The sequence below is a fragment of the Nerophis ophidion genome, linkage group LG17 (assembly GCF_033978795.1).
Source record: "Nerophis ophidion isolate RoL-2023_Sa linkage group LG17, RoL_Noph_v1.0, whole genome shotgun sequence".
NCBI lineage: Eukaryota > Metazoa > Chordata > Actinopteri > Syngnathiformes > Syngnathidae > Nerophis > Nerophis ophidion.
The window spans coordinates 50,218,490-50,238,444 of record NC_084627.1 but is presented as its reverse complement, the minus strand read 5'-3'; the positions used below and the strand labels follow the sequence as shown (position 1 = coordinate 50,238,444).

At 44.8% G+C, this 19,955-nt stretch overlaps 1 protein-coding gene across 9 annotated transcripts in view; it reads right to left on the bottom strand.

The window, feature by feature from the left end:
- LOC133536526 (transcription factor 4-like) overlaps positions 1 to 19,087 on the bottom strand; it is a 415,635-nt gene extending 396,548 nt beyond the window's left edge. For 8 of the 9 annotated variants that reach the window (XM_061877137.1, XM_061877134.1, XM_061877139.1 and 5 more), the window contains exons 1-2: positions 18,972 to 19,087; positions 1,565 to 1,668 (exon numbers count right to left, since the gene is read on the bottom strand). In XM_061877137.1, the coding sequence (XP_061733121.1) occupies positions 1,565 to 1,632 (68 nt within the window). In that variant the 5' untranslated portion in view covers positions 1,633 to 1,668; positions 18,972 to 19,087. The remainder of the gene's footprint in view (positions 1 to 1,564; positions 1,669 to 18,971) is intronic. The other variant, XM_061877142.1, reaches the window with a different exon arrangement.
- Between the last annotated feature and the right edge of the window lie 868 nt (positions 19,088 to 19,955).

Sequence of the window (19,955 nt, the reverse complement as noted above, 5' to 3'; positions counted from 1 at the left end):
GTCCGCAAATAAAGGAGCTTGATTGGCAATCAGATACAGGTGTGTCCAATCAAGGACAGGTGTGGGAGCCAACAAATTAAAAAGTACTGGACAGGAACTTAAACACCACACAAACAGGGAAAAAAACAACACAAGTCCAGAACAGTCCCACGAGTACGAGAGTAATGTTACAATTTCCCATGCCAACAAAGCAAGTATGGCTGATAGAACACATGCTTTTCAAAAATGCACTAGCTCAATGCTAACTTTCATTGAATTTGACATAAACATGCTACTGATTAGCATTAGCGATCGTTAATGGCAAAGAAACAGCTGGTGTGTCCACACTAATCTGTTCCTACAGTCTGTTACATTAGTTGAGTATTTCCAAACAGACAAGGGGGTGCAAAGAAGGCTTTGGGTGGCCGTGGAAAGCAGAAGGACTTTCAGTATTAGAGTCTTTAAAAAATGCTTGAACAATACACAAGCCTCCAACTAGATGGCAGCAGTGCAAGATTTAATTGACAGGCTGTCCAGGAAGTCAAAGGGAGTATACGAACAAACATAGCGGTAGCTCTTGGGTTTACCTTCAATATGATATTTTATGAGGAAAAACAATACAACATCCTTAAGTCCACTATGTGTGTGCTCGTCAACAACTATTTTGACACATACACAAGTCAATATTATCAAAAGTATTTCAATCGCTTTAGTCGCCACTCTCCATCATCACTTTACATAACACTAATTTGGAATGCCAGTCAGTCAGAGGTACCAGAACTTGTGTCTGTATTGTAATATTAATATGCGGTTAATATTGTACTATTATCTGTCCAGACTGCTTGTTCAATGCCAGGATCCTGCAACTCAACCTGTTAACAAGCATGATAAATCACACCTGCGCTACTTTGTAGTGCCGGTTAGACCTGTGGTTTATTGTCATCATCATCATCCATCATCACCATCACTATTAACACCTTCCCATTTTCATCAGCATCAGTCTCACTAACATCTTCATTAGGAAGTTATCAGGGTCTGGATGATTATTAGCGTGTCATCTGCATCCTCACTGGCTTCACCATCAATCCCGACCTGAATTCCAACATCCTTGTCAATATCCTCATCACATGGTTGACCTATTCCTTGCCGTACACGCATAACTATTAACAGCATCATTTGTTATCTCCGTCGTCACCATCATCAATGGCTCGTTTGTTGTCATGGTGATCACTATCTTTTGTACCCGCCCTTTATCCGTCTCAACCTCATTTTCCCCGCAAATGTCACACCCAGATAATCAGCACTAAATCATCATCTCGTTAGTGTTAGTAATCACCTTTGTAATGCGAGCCCCCGTCTTGACAGGCTGCACATATAATACATCCTTCACTATGTTTGTGGGGGGAAGAAACAAAACATGTTGCTCTGCTTTGTCCCAACATTTTGAAAAAGCATGCTTTCCTGTCCCATCCTTCTTGTCTGCTGAGTCCACTCTAATAATGACGAAATAGGCAAATAAAAGACTGAAAATGCTGTTTAACCCGAAGAACAGTGGACTATTTTTACCGCGTCTTGATTTATTTACCTGGAAAAGTAGGTTGCAGTGTTCGGCCTCGACTTGTGCTGACTGGACGAAGTGTTGTGAGACTGCATTTCTGTGCACCTCTTCAGCTTTTCAGGGAACTGTGCCTGCAAGCACGAAAGTGAGGAAAATGCTTATGGTTACAAAGTAGAAAGCATCCTCAAAAATGTATATCACAAAACCCAAAACCAGTGAAGTTAGCACGTTGTGTAATTAGTAAATAAAAATAGAATACAATGATTTGCAAATCCTTTTCAACTTATATTCAATAGAATGGACTGCAAAGACAAGATACGTAATGTCCGAACTGGAAAACGTTATTTTTTGCAAATATTAGCTCATTTGAGATTTGCTGCCTGCAACATGTTTAAAAAAGTTGGCACATGTGGCAAAAAAGACTGAGAAAGTTAAAAAATGCTCATCAAACACTTATTTGGAACATAAAAATGGGTGATCAGGCTAATTGGGAACAGGTGGGTGCCATGATTGGGTATAAAAGGAGCTTCCATGAAATGCTCAGTCACTCACAAACAAGAATAGGGTGAGGGTCAGCACTTTGTGAACAAATGGGTGAGCAAATTTCCAGTTTAGAAACAAAATTTCTCAACGAGCAATTGGAATGAATTTCGGGATTTTACCATGTGGTGAAATCACTGCACGTAAGCGGCTAAGCCCGTGACATTTGATCCCTTAGGCGGTACGGCATTAAAAAGTGACAGTGTGTAAACGATATCACCACATAGGCTCAAGGACACTTCAGAAAACCACTGTCAGTAACTACAGTTTGTCGCTACATCTGTAAGTGAAAGTTAAAACTATGCAAAGCGAAAGCCATTTACCAACAATACCTGGAAACGCTGCCTGCTTCTCTGGGCTGAAGCTCATCTAAGATGAACCGAAGCAAAGTGGAAAAGCATTCTGTCTGACAAGTCAACATTTCAAATTGTTTTTGGAAACTGTGGACGTCGTGTCCTCCGGACCAAAGAGCAAAAGAACCAACCAGATTGTTATAGGTATGGGGGTGTATTAGTGCCCAAGACACGGGTAACTTACACATGTGTGATGGTATGGGGGTGTATTAGTGCCCAAGACATGGGTAACTTACACATGTGTGATGGTATGGGGGTGTATTAGTGCCCAAGACATGGGTAACTTACACATGTGTGATGGTATGGGGGTGTATTAGTGCCCAAGACATGGGTAACTTACACATGTGTGATGGTATGGGGGTGTATTAGTGCCCAAGGCATGGGTAACTTACACATGTGTGATGGTTTGGGGGTGTATTAGTGCCCAAGACATGGGTAACTTACACATGTGTGATGGTATGGGGGTGTATTAGTGCCCAAGACACGGGTAACTTACACATGTGTGATGGTATGGGGGTATATTAGTGCCCAAGACACGGGTAACTTACACATGTGTGATGGTATGGGGGTGTATTAGTGCCCAAGACATGGGTAACTTACACATGTGTGATGGTATGGGGGTGTATTAGTGCCCAAGGCATGGGTAACTTACACATGTGTGATGGTTTGGGGGTGTATTAGTGCCCAAGACATGGGTAACTTACACATGTGTGATGGTATGGGGGTGTATTAGGGCCCAAGACATGGGTAACTTACACATGTGTGATGGTATGGGGGTGTATTAGTGGCCAAGGCATGGGTAACTTACACATGTGTGATGGTATGGGGGTGTATTAGTGCCCAAGGCATGGGTAACTTACACATATGTGATGGTATGGGGGTGTATTAGTGCCCAAGACATGGGTAACTTACACATATGTGATGGTATGGGGGTGTATTAGTGCCCAAGGCATGGGTAACTTACACATATGTGATGGTATGGGGGTGTATTAGTGCCCAAGGCATGGGTAACTTACACATGTGTGATGGTATGGGGGTGTATTAGTGCCCAAGACATGGGTAACTTACACATGTGTGATGGTATGGGGGTGTATTAGTGCCCAAGACATGGGTAACTTACACATGTGTGATGGTATGGGGGTGTATTAGTGCCCAAGGCATGGGTAACTTACACATATGTGATGGTATGGGGGTGTATTAGTGCCCAAGGCATGGGTAACTTACACATGTGTGATGGTATGGGGGTGTATTAGTGCCCAAGACATGGGTAACTTACACATGTGTGATGGTATGGGGGTGTATTAGTGCCCAAGGCATGGGTAACTTACACATGTGTGATGGTATGGGGGTGTATTAGTGCCCAAGACATGGGTAACTTACACATGTGTGATGGTATGGGGGTGTATTAGTGGCCAAGGCATGGGTAACTTACACATGTGTGATGGTATGGGGGTGTATTAGTGCCCAAGGCATGGGTAACTTACACATATGTGATGGTATGGGGGTGTATTAGTGCCCAAGACATGGGTAACTTACACATGTGTGATGGTATGGGGGTGTATTAGTGCCCAAGACATGGGTAACTTACACGTGTGATGGTATGGGGGTGTATTAGTGCCCAAGACATGGGTAACTTACACATATGTGATGGTATGGGGGTGTATTAGTGCCCAAGGCATGGGTAACTTACACATGTGTGATGGTATGGGGGTGTATTAGTGCCCAAGACATGGGTAACTTACACATGTGTGATGGTATGGGGGTGTATTAGTGCCCAAGACATGGGTAACTTACACATGTGTGATGGTATGGGGGTGTATTAGTGCCCAAGGCATGGGTAACTTACACATATGTGATGGTATGGGGGTGTATTAGTGCCCAAGGCATGGGTAACTTACACATGTGTGATGGTATGGGGGTGTATTAGTGGCCAAGGCATGGGTAACTTACACATGTGTGATGGTATGGGGGTGTATTAGTGCCCAAGGCATGGGTAACTTACACATGTGTGATGGTATGGGGGTGTATTAGTGCCCAAGACATGGGTAACTTACACATGTGTGATGGTATGGGGGTGTATTAGTGCCCAAGACATGGGTAACTTACACATGTGTGATGGTATGGGGGTGTATTAGTGCCCAAGGCATGGGTAACTTACACATGTGTGATGGTATGGGGGTGTATTAGTGCCCAAGGCATGGGTAACTTACACATGTGTGATGGTATGGGGGTGTATTAGTGCCCAAGGCATGGGTAACTTACACATGTGTGATGGTATGGGGGTGTATTAGTGCCCAAGGCATGGGTAACTTACACATATGTGATGGTATGGGGGTGTATTAGTGCCCAAGGCATGGGTAACTTACACATGTGAATTAGTGAAGTGAATTATATTTATATAGCGCTTTTCTCAAGTGACTCAAAGCGCTTTACATAGTGAAACCCAATACCTAAGTTACATTTAAAGCAGTGTGGGTGGCACTGGGAGCAGGTGGGTAAAGTGTCTTGCCCAAGGACACAACGGCAGTGACTAGGATGGCAGAAGCGGGAATCGAACCTGCAACCCTCAAGTTGCTGGCACGGCCACTCTACCAACCGAGCTATGCCGCCCCATGTGTGATGGTATGGGGGTGTATTAGTGCCCAAGACATGGGTAACTTACACATGTGTGATGGTATGGGGGTGTATTAGTGCCCAAGACATGGGTAACTTACACATGTGTGATGGTATGGGGGTGTATTAGTGCCCAAGGCATGGGTAACTTACACATGTGTGATGGTTTGGGGGTGTATTAGTGCCCAAGACATGGGTAACTTACACATGTGTGATGGTATGGGGGTGTATTAGTGCCCAAGACACGGGTAACTTACACATGTGTGATGGTATGGGGGTATATTAGTGCCCAAGACACGGGTAACTTACACATGTGTGATGGTATGGGGGTGTATTAGTGCCCAAGACATGGGTAACTTACACATGTGTGATGGTATGGGGGTGTATTAGTGCCCAAGGCATGGGTAACTTACACATGTGTGATGGTTTGGGGGTGTATTAGTGCCCAAGACATGGGTAACTTACACATGTGTGATGGTATGGGGGTGTATTAGTGCCCAAGACACGGGTAACTTACACATGTGTGATGGTATGGGGGTATATTAGTGCCCAAGACACGGGTAACTTACACATGTGTGATGGTATGGGGGTGTATTAGTGCCCAAGACATGGGTAACTTACACATGTGTGATGGTATGGGGGTGTATTAGTGCCCAAGGCATGGGTAACTTACACATGTGTGATGGTTTGGGGGTGTATTAGTGCCCAAGACATGGGTAACTTACACATGTGTGATGGTATGGGGGTGTATTAGTGCCCAAGACATGGGTAACTTACACATGTGTGATGGTATGGGGGTGTATTAGTGGCCAAGGCATGGGTAACTTACACATGTGTGATGGTATGGGGGTGTATTAGTGCCCAAGGCATGGGTAACTTACACATATGTGATGGTATGGGGGTGTATTAGTGCCCAAGACATGGGTAACTTACACATATGTGATGGTATGGGGGTGTATTAGTGCCCAAGGCATGGGTAACTTACACATATGTGATGGTATGGGGGTGTATTAGTGCCCAAGGCATGGGTAACTTACACATGTGTGATGGTATGGGGGTGTATTAGTGCCCAAGACATGGGTAACTTACACATGTGTGATGGTATGGGGGTGTATTAGTGCCCAAGACATGGGTAACTTACACATGTGTGATGGTATGGGGGTGTATTAGTGCCCAAGGCATGGGTAACTTACACATATGTGATGGTATGGGGGTGTATTAGTGCCCAAGGCATGGGTAACTTACACATGTGTGATGGTATGGGGGTGTATTAGTGCCCAAGACATGGGTAACTTACACATGTGTGATGGTATGGGGGTGTATTAGTGCCCAAGGCATGGGTAACTTACACATGTGTGATGGTATGGGGGTGTATTAGTGCCCAAGACATGGGTAACTTACACATGTGTGATGGTATGGGGGTGTATTAGTGGCCAAGGCATGGGTAACTTACACATGTGTGATGGTATGGGGGTGTATTAGTGCCCAAGGCATGGGTAACTTACACATATGTGATGGTATGGGGGTGTATTAGTGCCCAAGACATGGGTAACTTACACATGTGTGATGGTATGGGGGTGTATTAGTGCCCAAGACATGGGTAACTTACACGTGTGATGGTATGGGGGTGTATTAGTGCCCAAGACATGGGTAACTTACACATATGTGATGGTATGGGGGTGTATTAGTGCCCAAGGCATGGGTAACTTACACATGTGTGATGGTATGGGGGTGTATTAGTGCCCAAGACATGGGTAACTTACACATGTGTGATGGTATGGGGGTGTATTAGTGCCCAAGACATGGGTAACTTACACATGTGTGATGGTATGGGGGTGTATTAGTGCCCAAGGCATGGGTAACTTACACATATGTGATGGTATGGGGGTGTATTAGTGCCCAAGGCATGGGTAACTTACACATGTGTGATGGTATGGGGGTGTATTAGTGGCCAAGGCATGGGTAACTTACACATGTGTGATGGTATGGGGGTGTATTAGTGCCCAAGGCATGGGTAACTTACACATGTGTGATGGTATGGGGGTGTATTAGTGCCCAAGACATGGGTAACTTACACATGTGTGATGGTATGGGGGTGTATTAGTGCCCAAGACATGGGTAACTTACACATGTGTGATGGTATGGGGGTGTATTAGTGGCCAAGGCATGGGTAACTTACACATGTGTGATGGTATGGGGGTGTATTAGTGCCCAAGGCATGGGTAACTTACACATGTGTGATGGTATGGGGGTGTATTAGTGCCCAAGGCATGGGTAACTTACACATGTGTGATGGTATGGGGGTGTATTAGTGCCCAAGGCATGGGTAACTTACACATATGTGATGGTATGGGGGTGTATTAGTGCCCAAGGCATGGGTAACTTACACATGTGAATTAGTGAAGTGAATTATATTTATATAGCGCTTTTCTCAAGTGACTCAAAGCGCTTTACATAGTGAAACCCAATACCTAAGTTACATTTAAAGCAGTGTGGGTGGCACTGGGAGCAGGTGGGTAAAGTGTCTTGCCCAAGGACACAACGGCAGTGACTAGGATGGCAGAAGCGGGAATCGAACCTGCAACCCTCAAGTTGCTGGCACGGCCACTCTACCAACCGAGCTATGCCGCCCCATGTGTGATGGTATGGGGGTGTATTAGTGCCCAAGGCATGGGTAACTTACACATGTGTGATGGTATGGGGGTGTATTAGTGCCCAAGACATGGGTAACTTACACATGTGTGATGGTATGGGGGTGTATTAGTGACCAAGGCATGGGTAACTTACACATGTGTGATGGTATGGGGGTGTATTAGTGCCCAAGGCATGGGTAACTTACACATGTGTGATGGTATGGGGGTGAATTAGTGCCCAGGCATGGGTAACTTACACATGTGTGATGGTATGGGGGTGTATTAGTGCCCAAGACATGGGTAACTTACACATGTGTGATGGTATGGGGGTGTATTAGTGCCCAAGGCATGGGTAACTTACACATGTGTGATGGTATGGGGGTGTATTAGTGCCCAAGACATGGGTAACTTACACATGTGTGATGGTATGGGGGTGTATTAGTGCCCAAGACATGGGTAACTTACGCATGTGTGATGGTATGGGGGTGTATTAGTGCCCAAGACATGGGTAACTTACACATGTGTGATGGTATGGGGGTGTATTAGTGCCCAAGACATGGGTAACTTACACATGTGTGATGGTATGGGGGTGTATTAGTGGCCAAGGCATGGGTAACTTACACATGTGTGATGGTATGGGGGTGTATTAGTGCCCAAGGCATGGGTAACTTACACATGTGTGATGGTATGGGGGTGTATTAGTGCCCAAGACATGGGTAACTTACACATGTGTGATGGTATGGGGGTGTATTAGTGCCCAAGACATGGGTAACTTACACATGTGTGATGGTATGGGGGTGTATTAGTGGCCAAGGCATGGGTAACTTACACATGTGTGATGGTATGGGGGTGTATTAGTGCCCAAGGCATGGGTAACTTACACATGTGTGATGGTATGGGGGTGTATTAGTGCCCAAGGCATGGGTAACTTACACATGTGTGATGGTATGGGGGTGTATTAGTGCCCAAGGCATGGGTAACTTACACATATGTGATGGTATGGGGGTGTATTAGTGCCCAAGGCATGGGTAACTTACACATGTGAATTAGTGAAGTGAATTATATTTATATAGCGCTTTTCTCAAGTGACTCAAAGCGCTTTACATAGTGAAACCCAATACCTAAGTTACATTTAAAGCAGTGTGGGTGGCACTGGGAGCAGGTGGGTAAAGTGTCTTGCCCAAGGACACAACGGCAGTGACTAGGATGGCAGAAGCGGGAATCGAACCTGCAACCCTCAAGTTGCTGGCACGGCCACTCTACCAACCGAGCTATGCCGCCCCATGTGTGATGGTATGGGGGTGTATTAGTGCCCAAGACATGGGTAACTTACACATGTGTGATGGTATGGGGGTGTATTAGTGCCCAAGACATGGGTAACTTACACATGTGTGATGGTATGGGGGTGTATTAGTGCCCAAGGCATGGGTAACTTACACATGTGTGATGGTTTGGGGGTGTATTAGTGCCCAAGACACGGGTAACTTACACATGTGTGATGGTATGGGGGTATATTAGTGCCCAAGACACGGGTAACTTACACATGTGTGATGGTATGGGGGTGTATTAGTGCCCAAGACATGGGTAACTTACACATGTGTGATGGTATGGGGGTGTATTAGTGCCCAAGGCATGGGTAACTTACACATGTGTGATGGTTTGGGGGTGTATTAGTGCCCAAGACATGGGTAACTTACACATGTGTGATGGTATGGGGGTGTATTAGTGCCCAAGACACGGGTAACTTACACATGTGTGATGGTATGGGGGTATATTAGTGCCCAAGACACGGGTAACTTACACATGTGTGATGGTATGGGGGTGTATTAGTGCCCAAGACATGGGTAACTTACACATGTGTGATGGTATGGGGGTGTATTAGTGCCCAAGGCATGGGTAACTTACACATGTGTGATGGTTTGGGGTGTATTAGTGCCCAAGACATGGGTAACTTACACATGTGTGATGGTATGGGGGTGTATTAGTGCCCAAGACATGGGTAACTTACACATGTGTGATGGTATGGGGGTGTATTAGTGGCCAAGGCATGGGTAACTTACACATGTGTGATGGTATGGGGGTGTATTAGTGCCCAAGGCATGGGTAACTTACACATATGTGATGGTATGGGGGTGTATTAGTGCCCAAGACATGGGTAACTTACACATATGTGATGGTATGGGGGTGTATTAGTGCCCAAGGCATGGGTAACTTACACATATGTGATGGTATGGGGGTGTATTAGTGCCCAAGGCATGGGTAACTTACACATGTGTGATGGTATGGGGGTGTATTAGTGCCCAAGACATGGGTAACTTACACATGTGTGATGGTATGGGGGTGTATTAGTGCCCAAGACATGGGTAACTTACACATGTGTGATGGTATGGGGGTGTATTAGTGCCCAAGGCATGGGTAACTTACACATATGTGATGGTATGGGGGTGTATTAGTGCCCAAGACATGGGTAACTTACACATGTGTGATGGTATGGGGGTGTATTAGTGCCCAAGGCATGGGGTAACTTACACATGTGTGATGGTATGGGGGTGTATTAGTGCCCAAGACATGGGTAACTTACACATGTGTGATGGTATGGGGGTGTATTAGTGGCCAAGGCATGGGTAACTTACACATGTGTGATGGTATGGGGGTGTATTAGTGCCCAAGGCATGGGTAACTTACACATATGTGATGGTATGGGGGTGTATTAGTGCCCAAGACATGGGTAACTTACACATGTGTGATGGTATGGGGGTGTATTAGTGCCCAAGACATGGGTAACTTACACGTGTGATGGTATGGGGGTGTATTAGTGCCCAAGACATGGGTAACTTACACATATGTGATGGTATGGGGGTGTATTAGTGCCCAAGGCATGGGTAACTTACACATGTGTGATGGTATGGGGGTGTATTAGTGCCCAAGACATGGGTAACTTACACATGTGTGATGGTATGGGGGTGTATTAGTGCCCAAGACATGGGTAACTTACACATGTGTGATGGTATGGGGGTGTATTAGTGCCCAAGGCATGGGTAACTTACACATATGTGATGGTATGGGGGTGTATTAGTGCCCAAGGCATGGGTAACTTACACATGTGTGATGGTATGGGGGTGTATTAGTGGCCAAGGCATGGGTAACTTACACATGTGTGATGGTATGGGGGGTGTATTAGTGCCCAAGGCATGGGTAACTTACACATGTGTGATGGTATGGGGGTGTATTAGTGCCCAAGACATGGGTAACTTACACATGTGTGATGGTATGGGGGTGTATTAGTGCCCAAGACATGGGTAACTTACACATGTGTGATGGTATGGGGGTGTATTAGTGGCCAAGGCATGGGTAACTTACACATGTGTGATGGTATGGGGGGTGTATTAGTGCCCAAGGCATGGGTAACTTACACATGTGTGATGGTATGGGGGTGTATTAGTGCCCAAGGCATGGGTAACTTACACATGTGTGATGGTATGGGGGTGTATTAGTGCCCAAGGCATGGGTAACTTACACATATGTGATGGTATGGGGGTGTATTAGTGCCCAAGGCATGGGTAACTTACACATGTGAATTAGTGAAGTGAATTATATTTATATAGCGCTTTTCTCAAGTGACTCAAAGCGCTTTACATAGTGAAACCCAATACCTAAGTTACATTTAAAGCAGTGTGGGTGGCACTGGGAGCAGGTGGGTAAAGTGTCTTGCCCAAGGACACAACGGCAGTGACTAGGATGGCAGAAGCGGGAATCGAACCTGCAACCCTCAAGTTGCTGGCACGGCCACTCTACCAACCGAGCTATGCCGCCCCATGTGTGATGGTATGGGGGTGTATTAGTGCCCAAGGCATGGGTAACTTACACATGTGTGATGGTATGGGGGTGTATTAGTGCCCAAGACATGGGTAACTTACACATGTGTGATGGTATGGGGGTGTATTAGTGACCAAGGCATGGGTAACTTACACATGTGTGATGGTATGGGGGTGTATTAGTGCCCAAGGCATGGGTAACTTACACATGTGTGATGGTATGGGGGTGAATTAGTGCCCAAGGCATGGGTAACTTACACATGTGTGATGGTATGGGGGTGTATTAGTGCCCAAGACATGGGTAACTTACACATGTGTGATGGTATGGGGGTGTATTAGTGCCCAAGGCATGGGTAACTTACACATGTGTGATGGTATGGGGGTGTATTAGTGCCCAAGACATGGGTAACTTACACATGTGTGATGGTATGGGGGTGTATTAGTGCCCAAGACATGGGTAACTTACGCATGTGTGATGGTATGGGGGTGTATTAGTGCCCAAGACATGGGTAACTTACACATGTGTGATGGTATGGGGGTGTATTAGTGCCCAAGACATGGGTAACTTACACATGTGTGATGGTATGGGGGTGTATTAGTGGCCAAGGCATGGGTAACTTACACATGTGTGATGGTATGGGGGTGTATTAGTGCCCAAGGCATGGGTAACTTACACATGTGTGATGGTATGGGGGTGTATTAGTGCCCAAGACATGGGTAACTTACACATGTGTGATGGTATGGGGGTGTATTAGTGCCCAAGACATGGGTAACTTACACATGTGTGATGGTATGGGGGTGTATTAGTGGCCAAGGCATGGGTAACTTACACATGTGTGATGGTATGGGGGTGTATTAGTGCCCAAGGCATGGGTAACTTACACATGTGTGATGGTATGGGGGTGTATTAGTGCCCAAGGCATGGGTAACTTACACATATGTGATGGTATGGGGGTGTATTAGTGCCCAAGGCATGGGTAACTTACACATGTGAATTAGTGAAGTGAATTATATTTATATAGCGCTTTTCTCAAGTGACTCAAAGCGCTTTACATAGTGAAACCCAATACCTAAGTTACATTTAAAGCAGTGTGGGTGGCACTGGGAGCAGGTGGGTAAAGTGTCTTGCCCAAGGACACAACGGCAGTGACTAGGATGGCAGAAGCGGGAATCGAACCTGCAACCCTCAAGTTGCTGGCACGGCCACTCTACCAACCGAGCTATGCCGCCCCATGTGTGATGGTATGGGGGTGTATTAGTGCCCAAGGCATGGGTAACTTACACATGTGTGATGGTATGGGGGTGTATTAGTGCCCAAGACATGGGTAACTTACACATGTGTGATGGTATGGGGGTGTATTAGTGACCAAGACACGGGTAACTTACACATGTGTGATGGTATGGGGGTGTATTAGTGCCCAAGACATGGGTAACTTACACATGTGTGATGGTATGGGGGTGTATTAGTGCCCAAGACATGGGTAACTTACACATGTGTGATGGTATGGGGGTGTATTAGTGCCCAAGACATGGGTAACTTACACATGTGTGATGGTATGGGGGTGTATTAGTGCCCAAGACATGGGTAACTTACACATGTGTGATGGTATGGGGGTGTATTAGTGCCCAAGGCATGGGTAACTTACACATGTGTGATGGTTTGGGGGTGTATTAGTGCCCAAGACATGGGTAACTTACACATGTGTGATGGTATGGGGGTGTATTAGTGCCCAAGACACGGGTAACTTACACATGTGTGATGGTATGGGGGTATATTAGTGCCCAAGACACGGGTAACTTACACATGTGTGATGGTATGGGGGTGTATTAGTGCCCAAGACATGGGTAACTTACACATGTGTGATGGTATGGGGGTGTATTAGTGCCCAAGGCATGGGTAACTTACACATGTGTGATGGTTTGGGGGTGTATTAGTGCCCAAGACATGGGTAACTTACACATGTGTGATGGTATGGGGGTGTATTAGTGCCCAAGACACGGGTAACTTACACATGTGTGATGGTATGGGGGTATATTAGTGCCCAAGACACGGGTAACTTACACATGTGTGATGGTATGGGGGTGTATTAGTGCCCAAGACATGGGTAACTTACACATGTGTGATGGTATGGGGGTGTATTAGTGCCCAAGGCATGGGTAACTTACACATGTGTGATGGTTTGGGGGTGTATTAGTGCCCAAGACATGGGTAACTTACACATGTGTGATGGTATGGGGGTGTATTAGTGCCCAAGACATGGGTAACTTACACATGTGTGATGGTATGGGGGTGTATTAGTGGCCAAGGCATGGGTAACTTACACATGTGTGATGGTATGGGGGTGTATTAGTGCCCAAGGCATGGGTAACTTACACATATGTGATGGTATGGGGGTGTATTAGTGCCCAAGACATGGGTAACTTACACATATGTGATGGTATGGGGGTGTATTAGTGCCCAAGGCATGGGTAACTTACACATATGTGATGGTATGGGGGTGTATTAGTGCCCAAGGCATGGGTAACTTACACATGTGTGATGGTATGGGGGTGTATTAGTGCCCAAGACATGGGTAACTTACACATGTGTGATGGTATGGGGGTGTATTAGTGCCCAAGACATGGGTAACTTACACATGTGTGATGGTATGGGGGTGTATTAGTGCCCAAGGCATGGGTAACTTACACATATGTGATGGTATGGGGGTGTATTAGTGCCCAAGGCATGGGTAACTTACACATGTGTGATGGTATGGGGGTGTATTAGTGCCCAAGACATGGGTAACTTACACATGTGTGATGGTATGGGGGTGTATTAGTGGCCAAGGCATGGGTAACTTACACATGTGTGATGGTATGGGGGTGTATTAGTGCCCAAGGCATGGGTAACTTACACATATGTGATGGTATGGGGGTGTATTAGTGCCCAAGACATGGGTAACTTACACATGTGTGATGGTATGGGGGTGTATTAGTGCCCAAGACATGGGTAACTTACACGTGTGATGGTATGGGGGTGTATTAGTGCCCAAGACATGGGTAACTTACACATATGTGATGGTATGGGGGTGTATTAGTGCCCAAGGCATGGGTAACTTACACATGTGTGATGGTATGGGGGTGTATTAGTGCCCAAGACATGGGTAACTTACACATGTGTGATGGTATGGGGGTGTATTAGTGCCCAAGACATGGGTAACTTACACATGTGTGATGGTATGGGGGTGTATTAGTGCCCAAGGCATGGGTAACTTACACATATGTGATGGTATGGGGGTGTATTAGTGCCCAAGGCATGGGTAACTTACACATGTGTGATGGTATGGGGGTGTATTAGTGGCCAAGGCATGGGTAACTTACACATGTGTGATGGTATGGGGGTGTATTAGTGCCCAAGGCATGGGTAACTTACACATGTGTGATGGTATGGGGGTGTATTAGTGCCCAAGACATGGGTAACTTACACATGTGTGATGGTATGGGGGTGTATTAGTGCCCAAGACATGGGTAACTTACACATGTGTGATGGTATGGGGGTGTATTAGTGGCCAAGGCATGGGTAACTTACACATGTGTGATGGTATGGGGGTGTATTAGTGCCCAAGGCATGGGTAACTTACACATGTGTGATGGTATGGGGGTGTATTAGTGCCCAAGGCATGGGTAACTTACACATGTGTGATGGTATGGGGGTGTATTAGTGCCCAAGGCATGGGTAACTTACACATATGTGATGGTATGGGGGTGTATTAGTGCCCAAGGCATGGGTAACTTACACATGTGAATTAGTGAAGTGAATTATATTTATATAGCACTTTTCTCAAGTGACTCAAAGCGCTTTACATAGTGAAACCCAATACCTAAGTTACATTTAAAGCAGTGTGGGTGGCACTGGGAGCAGGTGGGTAAAGTGTCTTGCCCAAGGACACAACGGCAGTGACTAGGATGGCAGAAGCGGGAATCGAACCTGCAACCCTCAAGTTGCTGGCACGGCCACTCTACCAACCGAGCTATGCCGCCCCATGTGTGATGGTATGGGGGTGTATTAGTGCCCAAGGCATGGGTAACTTACACATGTGTGATGGTATGGGGGTGTATTAGTGCCCAAGACATGGGTAACTTACACATGTGTGATGGTATGGGGGTGTATTAGTGACCAAGGCATGGGTAACTTACACATGTGTGATGGTATGGGGGTGTATTAGTGCCCAAGGCATGGGTAACTTACACATGTGTGATGGTATGGGGGTGAATTAGTGCCCAAGGCATGGGTAACTTACACATGTGTGATGGTATGGGGGTGTATTAGTGCCCAAGACATGGGTAACTTACACATGTGTGATGGTATGGGGGTGTATTAGTGCCCAAGGCATGGGTAACTTACACATGTGTGATGGTATGGGGGTGTATTAGTGCCCAAGACATGGGTAACTTACACATGTGTGATGGTATGGGGGTGTATTAGTGCCCAAGGCATGGGTAACTTACACATGTGTGATGGTATGGGGGTGTATTAGTGCCCAAGGCATGGGTAACTTACACATGTGTGATGGTATGGGGGTGTATTAGTGAACAAGACATGGGTAACTTACACATGTGTGATGGTATGGGGGTGTATTAGTGCCCAAGACATGGGTAACTTACACATGTGTGATGGTATGGGGGTGTATTAGTGCCCAAGACATGGGTAACTTACACATGTGTGATGGTATGGGGGTGTATTAGTGCCCAAGACATGGGTAACTTACACATGTGTGATGGTATGGGGGTGTATTAGTGCCCAAGGCATGGGTAACTTACACATGTGTGATGGTATGGGGGTGTATTAGTGCCCAAGACATGGGTAACTTACACATGTGTGATGGTATGGGGGTGTATTAGTGCCCAAGGCATGGGTAACTTACACATGTGTGATGGTATGGGGGTGTATTAGTGCCCAAGACATGGGTAACTTACACATGTGTGATGGTATGGGGGTGTATTAGTGCCCAAGGCATGGGTAACTTACACATGTGTGATGGTATGGGGGTGTATTAGTGCCCAAGGCATGGGTAACTTACACATGTGTGATGGTATGGGGGTGTATTAGTGAACAAGACATGGGTAACTTACACATGTGTGATGGTATGGGGGTGTATTAGTGCCCAAGACATGGGTAACTTACACATGTGTGATGGTATGGGGGTGTATTAGTGCCCAAGACATGGGTAACTTACACATGTGTGATGGTATGGGGGTGTATTAGTGCCCAAGACATGGGTAACTTACACATGTGTGATGGTATGGGGGTGTATTAGTGCCCAAGGCATGGGTAACTTACACATGTGTGATGGTATGGGGGTGTATTAGTGCCCAAGGCATGGGTAACTTACACATGTGTGATGGTATGGGGGTGTATTAGTGAACAAGACATGGGTAACTTACACATGTGTAATGGTATGGGGGTGTATTAGTGCCCAAGACATGGGTAACTTACACATGTGTGATGGTATGGGGGTGTATTAGTGCCCAAGACATGGGTAACTTACACATGTGTGATGGTATGGGGGTGTATTAGTGCCCAAGACATGGGTAACTTACACATGTGTGATGGTATGGGGGTGTATTAGTGCCCAAGGCATGGGTAACTTACACATGTGTGATGGTATGGGGGTGTATTAGTGCCCAAGGCATGGGTAACTTACACATGTGTGATGGTATGGGGGTGTATTAGTGCCCAAGGCATGGGTAACTTACACATCTGTGAAGGCACCATTAATGCTGAAAGGTACATACAGCTTTTGGAACAACGGTTGCCATCCAAGCAATGTTGTCATGGACGCCCCTTCTTATTTCAGCAAGACAATGCCAAGCCAAGTGTTACAACAGCGTGGCTTCATAGTAAAAGAGTGCGGGTACTAGACTGGCCTGCTTGTAGTCCAGATCTGTCTTCAATTGAAAATGTGTGGCACATTATGAAGCCTAAAATACCACAACGGAGACTTCGGACTGTTGGACAATTTAAGCTGTACATCAAGCAAGAATGGGAAATAATTTCACCTGAAAAGCTTCAAAAAACGGTCTCCTCAGTTCCCAAACGTCTACTGAGTGTTGTTAAAAGAAAAGGCCATGTAACACACTGGTAACACGATTCCACAACTTGGTTTTGGGTTTTGTTTATTGCTTCTGTGACGTTTGGTTCGCATGAGAGCGATTTTTGCTGCAATCCCAATATTCCAGGGGTGTCCAAACTTTTTTCCACTGAGGGCCACCCACACATGGAAAAATTTAAGCATGCGGTGGCCATTTGGATATTTTTCATTTTCAAACCATAACAAAATATATGGATTTTTAAAATGTATTTGACCTTTAGGGGTCCTAGACACCATAAAGGGTCTCAGTTATTAAAATGTAAAAAATAAGCCCAATTTTTATTATTATTTTTTCATTTAACGCTTACAGCAAATCTCTGCGTGTTACAACTTAAAAAAAAAAAAAAAAAAGTTTTATGGCTTTTGTCAAAAAAAAAAAAATTCGTTTTTATAGTAAAACTGAAATATGCAGTATTTAGTAATTAGAGCCCTAAAAGATCAATAATGCAGGACACCATTGATTTTAATTATTTATTTTTTAATAATCACAGTGAAAAGATTAATAAAATACCACTAAATATATTTGGGATCCAAAGGGTGCCCCACTCATAAAGTGATACATTTTTATTATTATTTTTTACTTTCAACACTTACAAGATCAACTTCAGATATATCTGTTGATTTTACGTTTAAACTATTATTTAGTTTGTTTTATGCTCTTTTGTCAAAGAAAACATTTTTTATATGGCAACTACCCAATAAATGCAACATTTGCCACATAAAACATTTTAAAGTGAAATAATTTGAACTAATTGGAGCTTTGAAAATAATTCAAAGCTATAACATGGATTATTTTGTCTTTTTTTTTTAGCAATGGCAATAAAATTTAAAATAAATGATTGAAACTTTTATTAGTAGATTGCACAGTACAGTACATAATCCGTACAATTGACCACTAAATGGTAACACCCCAATAAGTTTTTCAACTTGTTTAAGTCGGGGTCCACGTTAATCAATTCATGGTAAAGATGGTTTTTACATGGTAAAATAAAGACAAAAGAGGAAAAAAACAGCCTGCATGGCAGCTTTGTGTCACAATAGCAACTTTTACTCGATTATTTCACCTCATTCTTTATTTTTGCAATAGCATTTCCAGAATATTTGGGGGGCCGGTAAACAATTAGCTGCGGGCTGCAAGTGGCCCCCGGGGTGCACTTTGGGCCCCCCTGCAATATGCAGGGGGCCAGGAGGCAGCTTGCAGGTAAAAAGTATTTAATTGGCGACAAAACAGATGACTGAAGCCACGAGGAAATGTTCCAGAAGCATATGGTCAGTTGTGTATTTACAAAAGCTGGACAGGCAAAAAACAAATTCCAAAAACGGAATGCTGGAGAAGAGCAAAGACTTACAACACGTGCCGCAGGAAAATCGCCCACAAGATAGGAAGTCCCGACCAAAACTAGCAGCAAGGGCTCAAAATAAATAGACCTGATTGTTCATTGAGACCAGGTGCGTGAAGCAGAGCTCAGAGGCAGGAGTGAAGTTGCTGCAGGAGAACACACACAAAACAGGAAAAGCAACCAAAATAAGAGCACTAGGCAGGAACTTAAACCTCAAAAACCGGAAACGCTAAAAAACTTAAAACTGCGAAGGTGATTTTGTGTATAGTGTTTTTGTAGTGTTTGTGGATGCCTGGCGATAACATAGCAGGTTGCTATGGAGAGAATGTGATATTGTTTCAAACTAGGTCAGGGGTCGCCAACCTAAAATGTTGAAAGAGCCATATTGGTCCAAAAATACAAAAACAAATCTGTCTGTAGCCACAAAAAATTAAAAGCCATATTAGATACAGATAGTGTGTCATGAGATATAAAGTGAAGTAGAGGAATTAAAGGAAACTAAATGATCTCAAATATAGCTAAAAAAAAGAGGCATAATGATGCAATATGTACATATAGCTAGCCTAAATAGCATGTTAGCATCGATTAGCTTGCAGTGAGCAAATATGTCTGATTAGCACTCCACACAAGTCAATAACATCAACAAAACTCACCTTTGTGCATTCACGCACAACGTTAAAAGTTTAGTGGACAAAATGAGACAGAAAAAGAAGTGGCATAAAACACGTCTTAGAAAGTTGGAGAAAGTCCTTCATGTAAACCAGGAGTGTCCAAAGTGCAGCCCGGGGGCCATTTGTGGCCCGCAGCTAATCGTTTACCAGCCCGCCACACATTCTGTAAAAATTGCAAAATTGATAGTATTGCGAAAATAAAATAAAAAACATTTTAAAAAGTGGAATGAGGTGAAATTTAATGAGAAAAAGTGGCAATGTTGACACAAAGCTGCCATGCAGACAGTTGTTTTCCTTTTGTCTATATTTTCTTTTCTTTCCA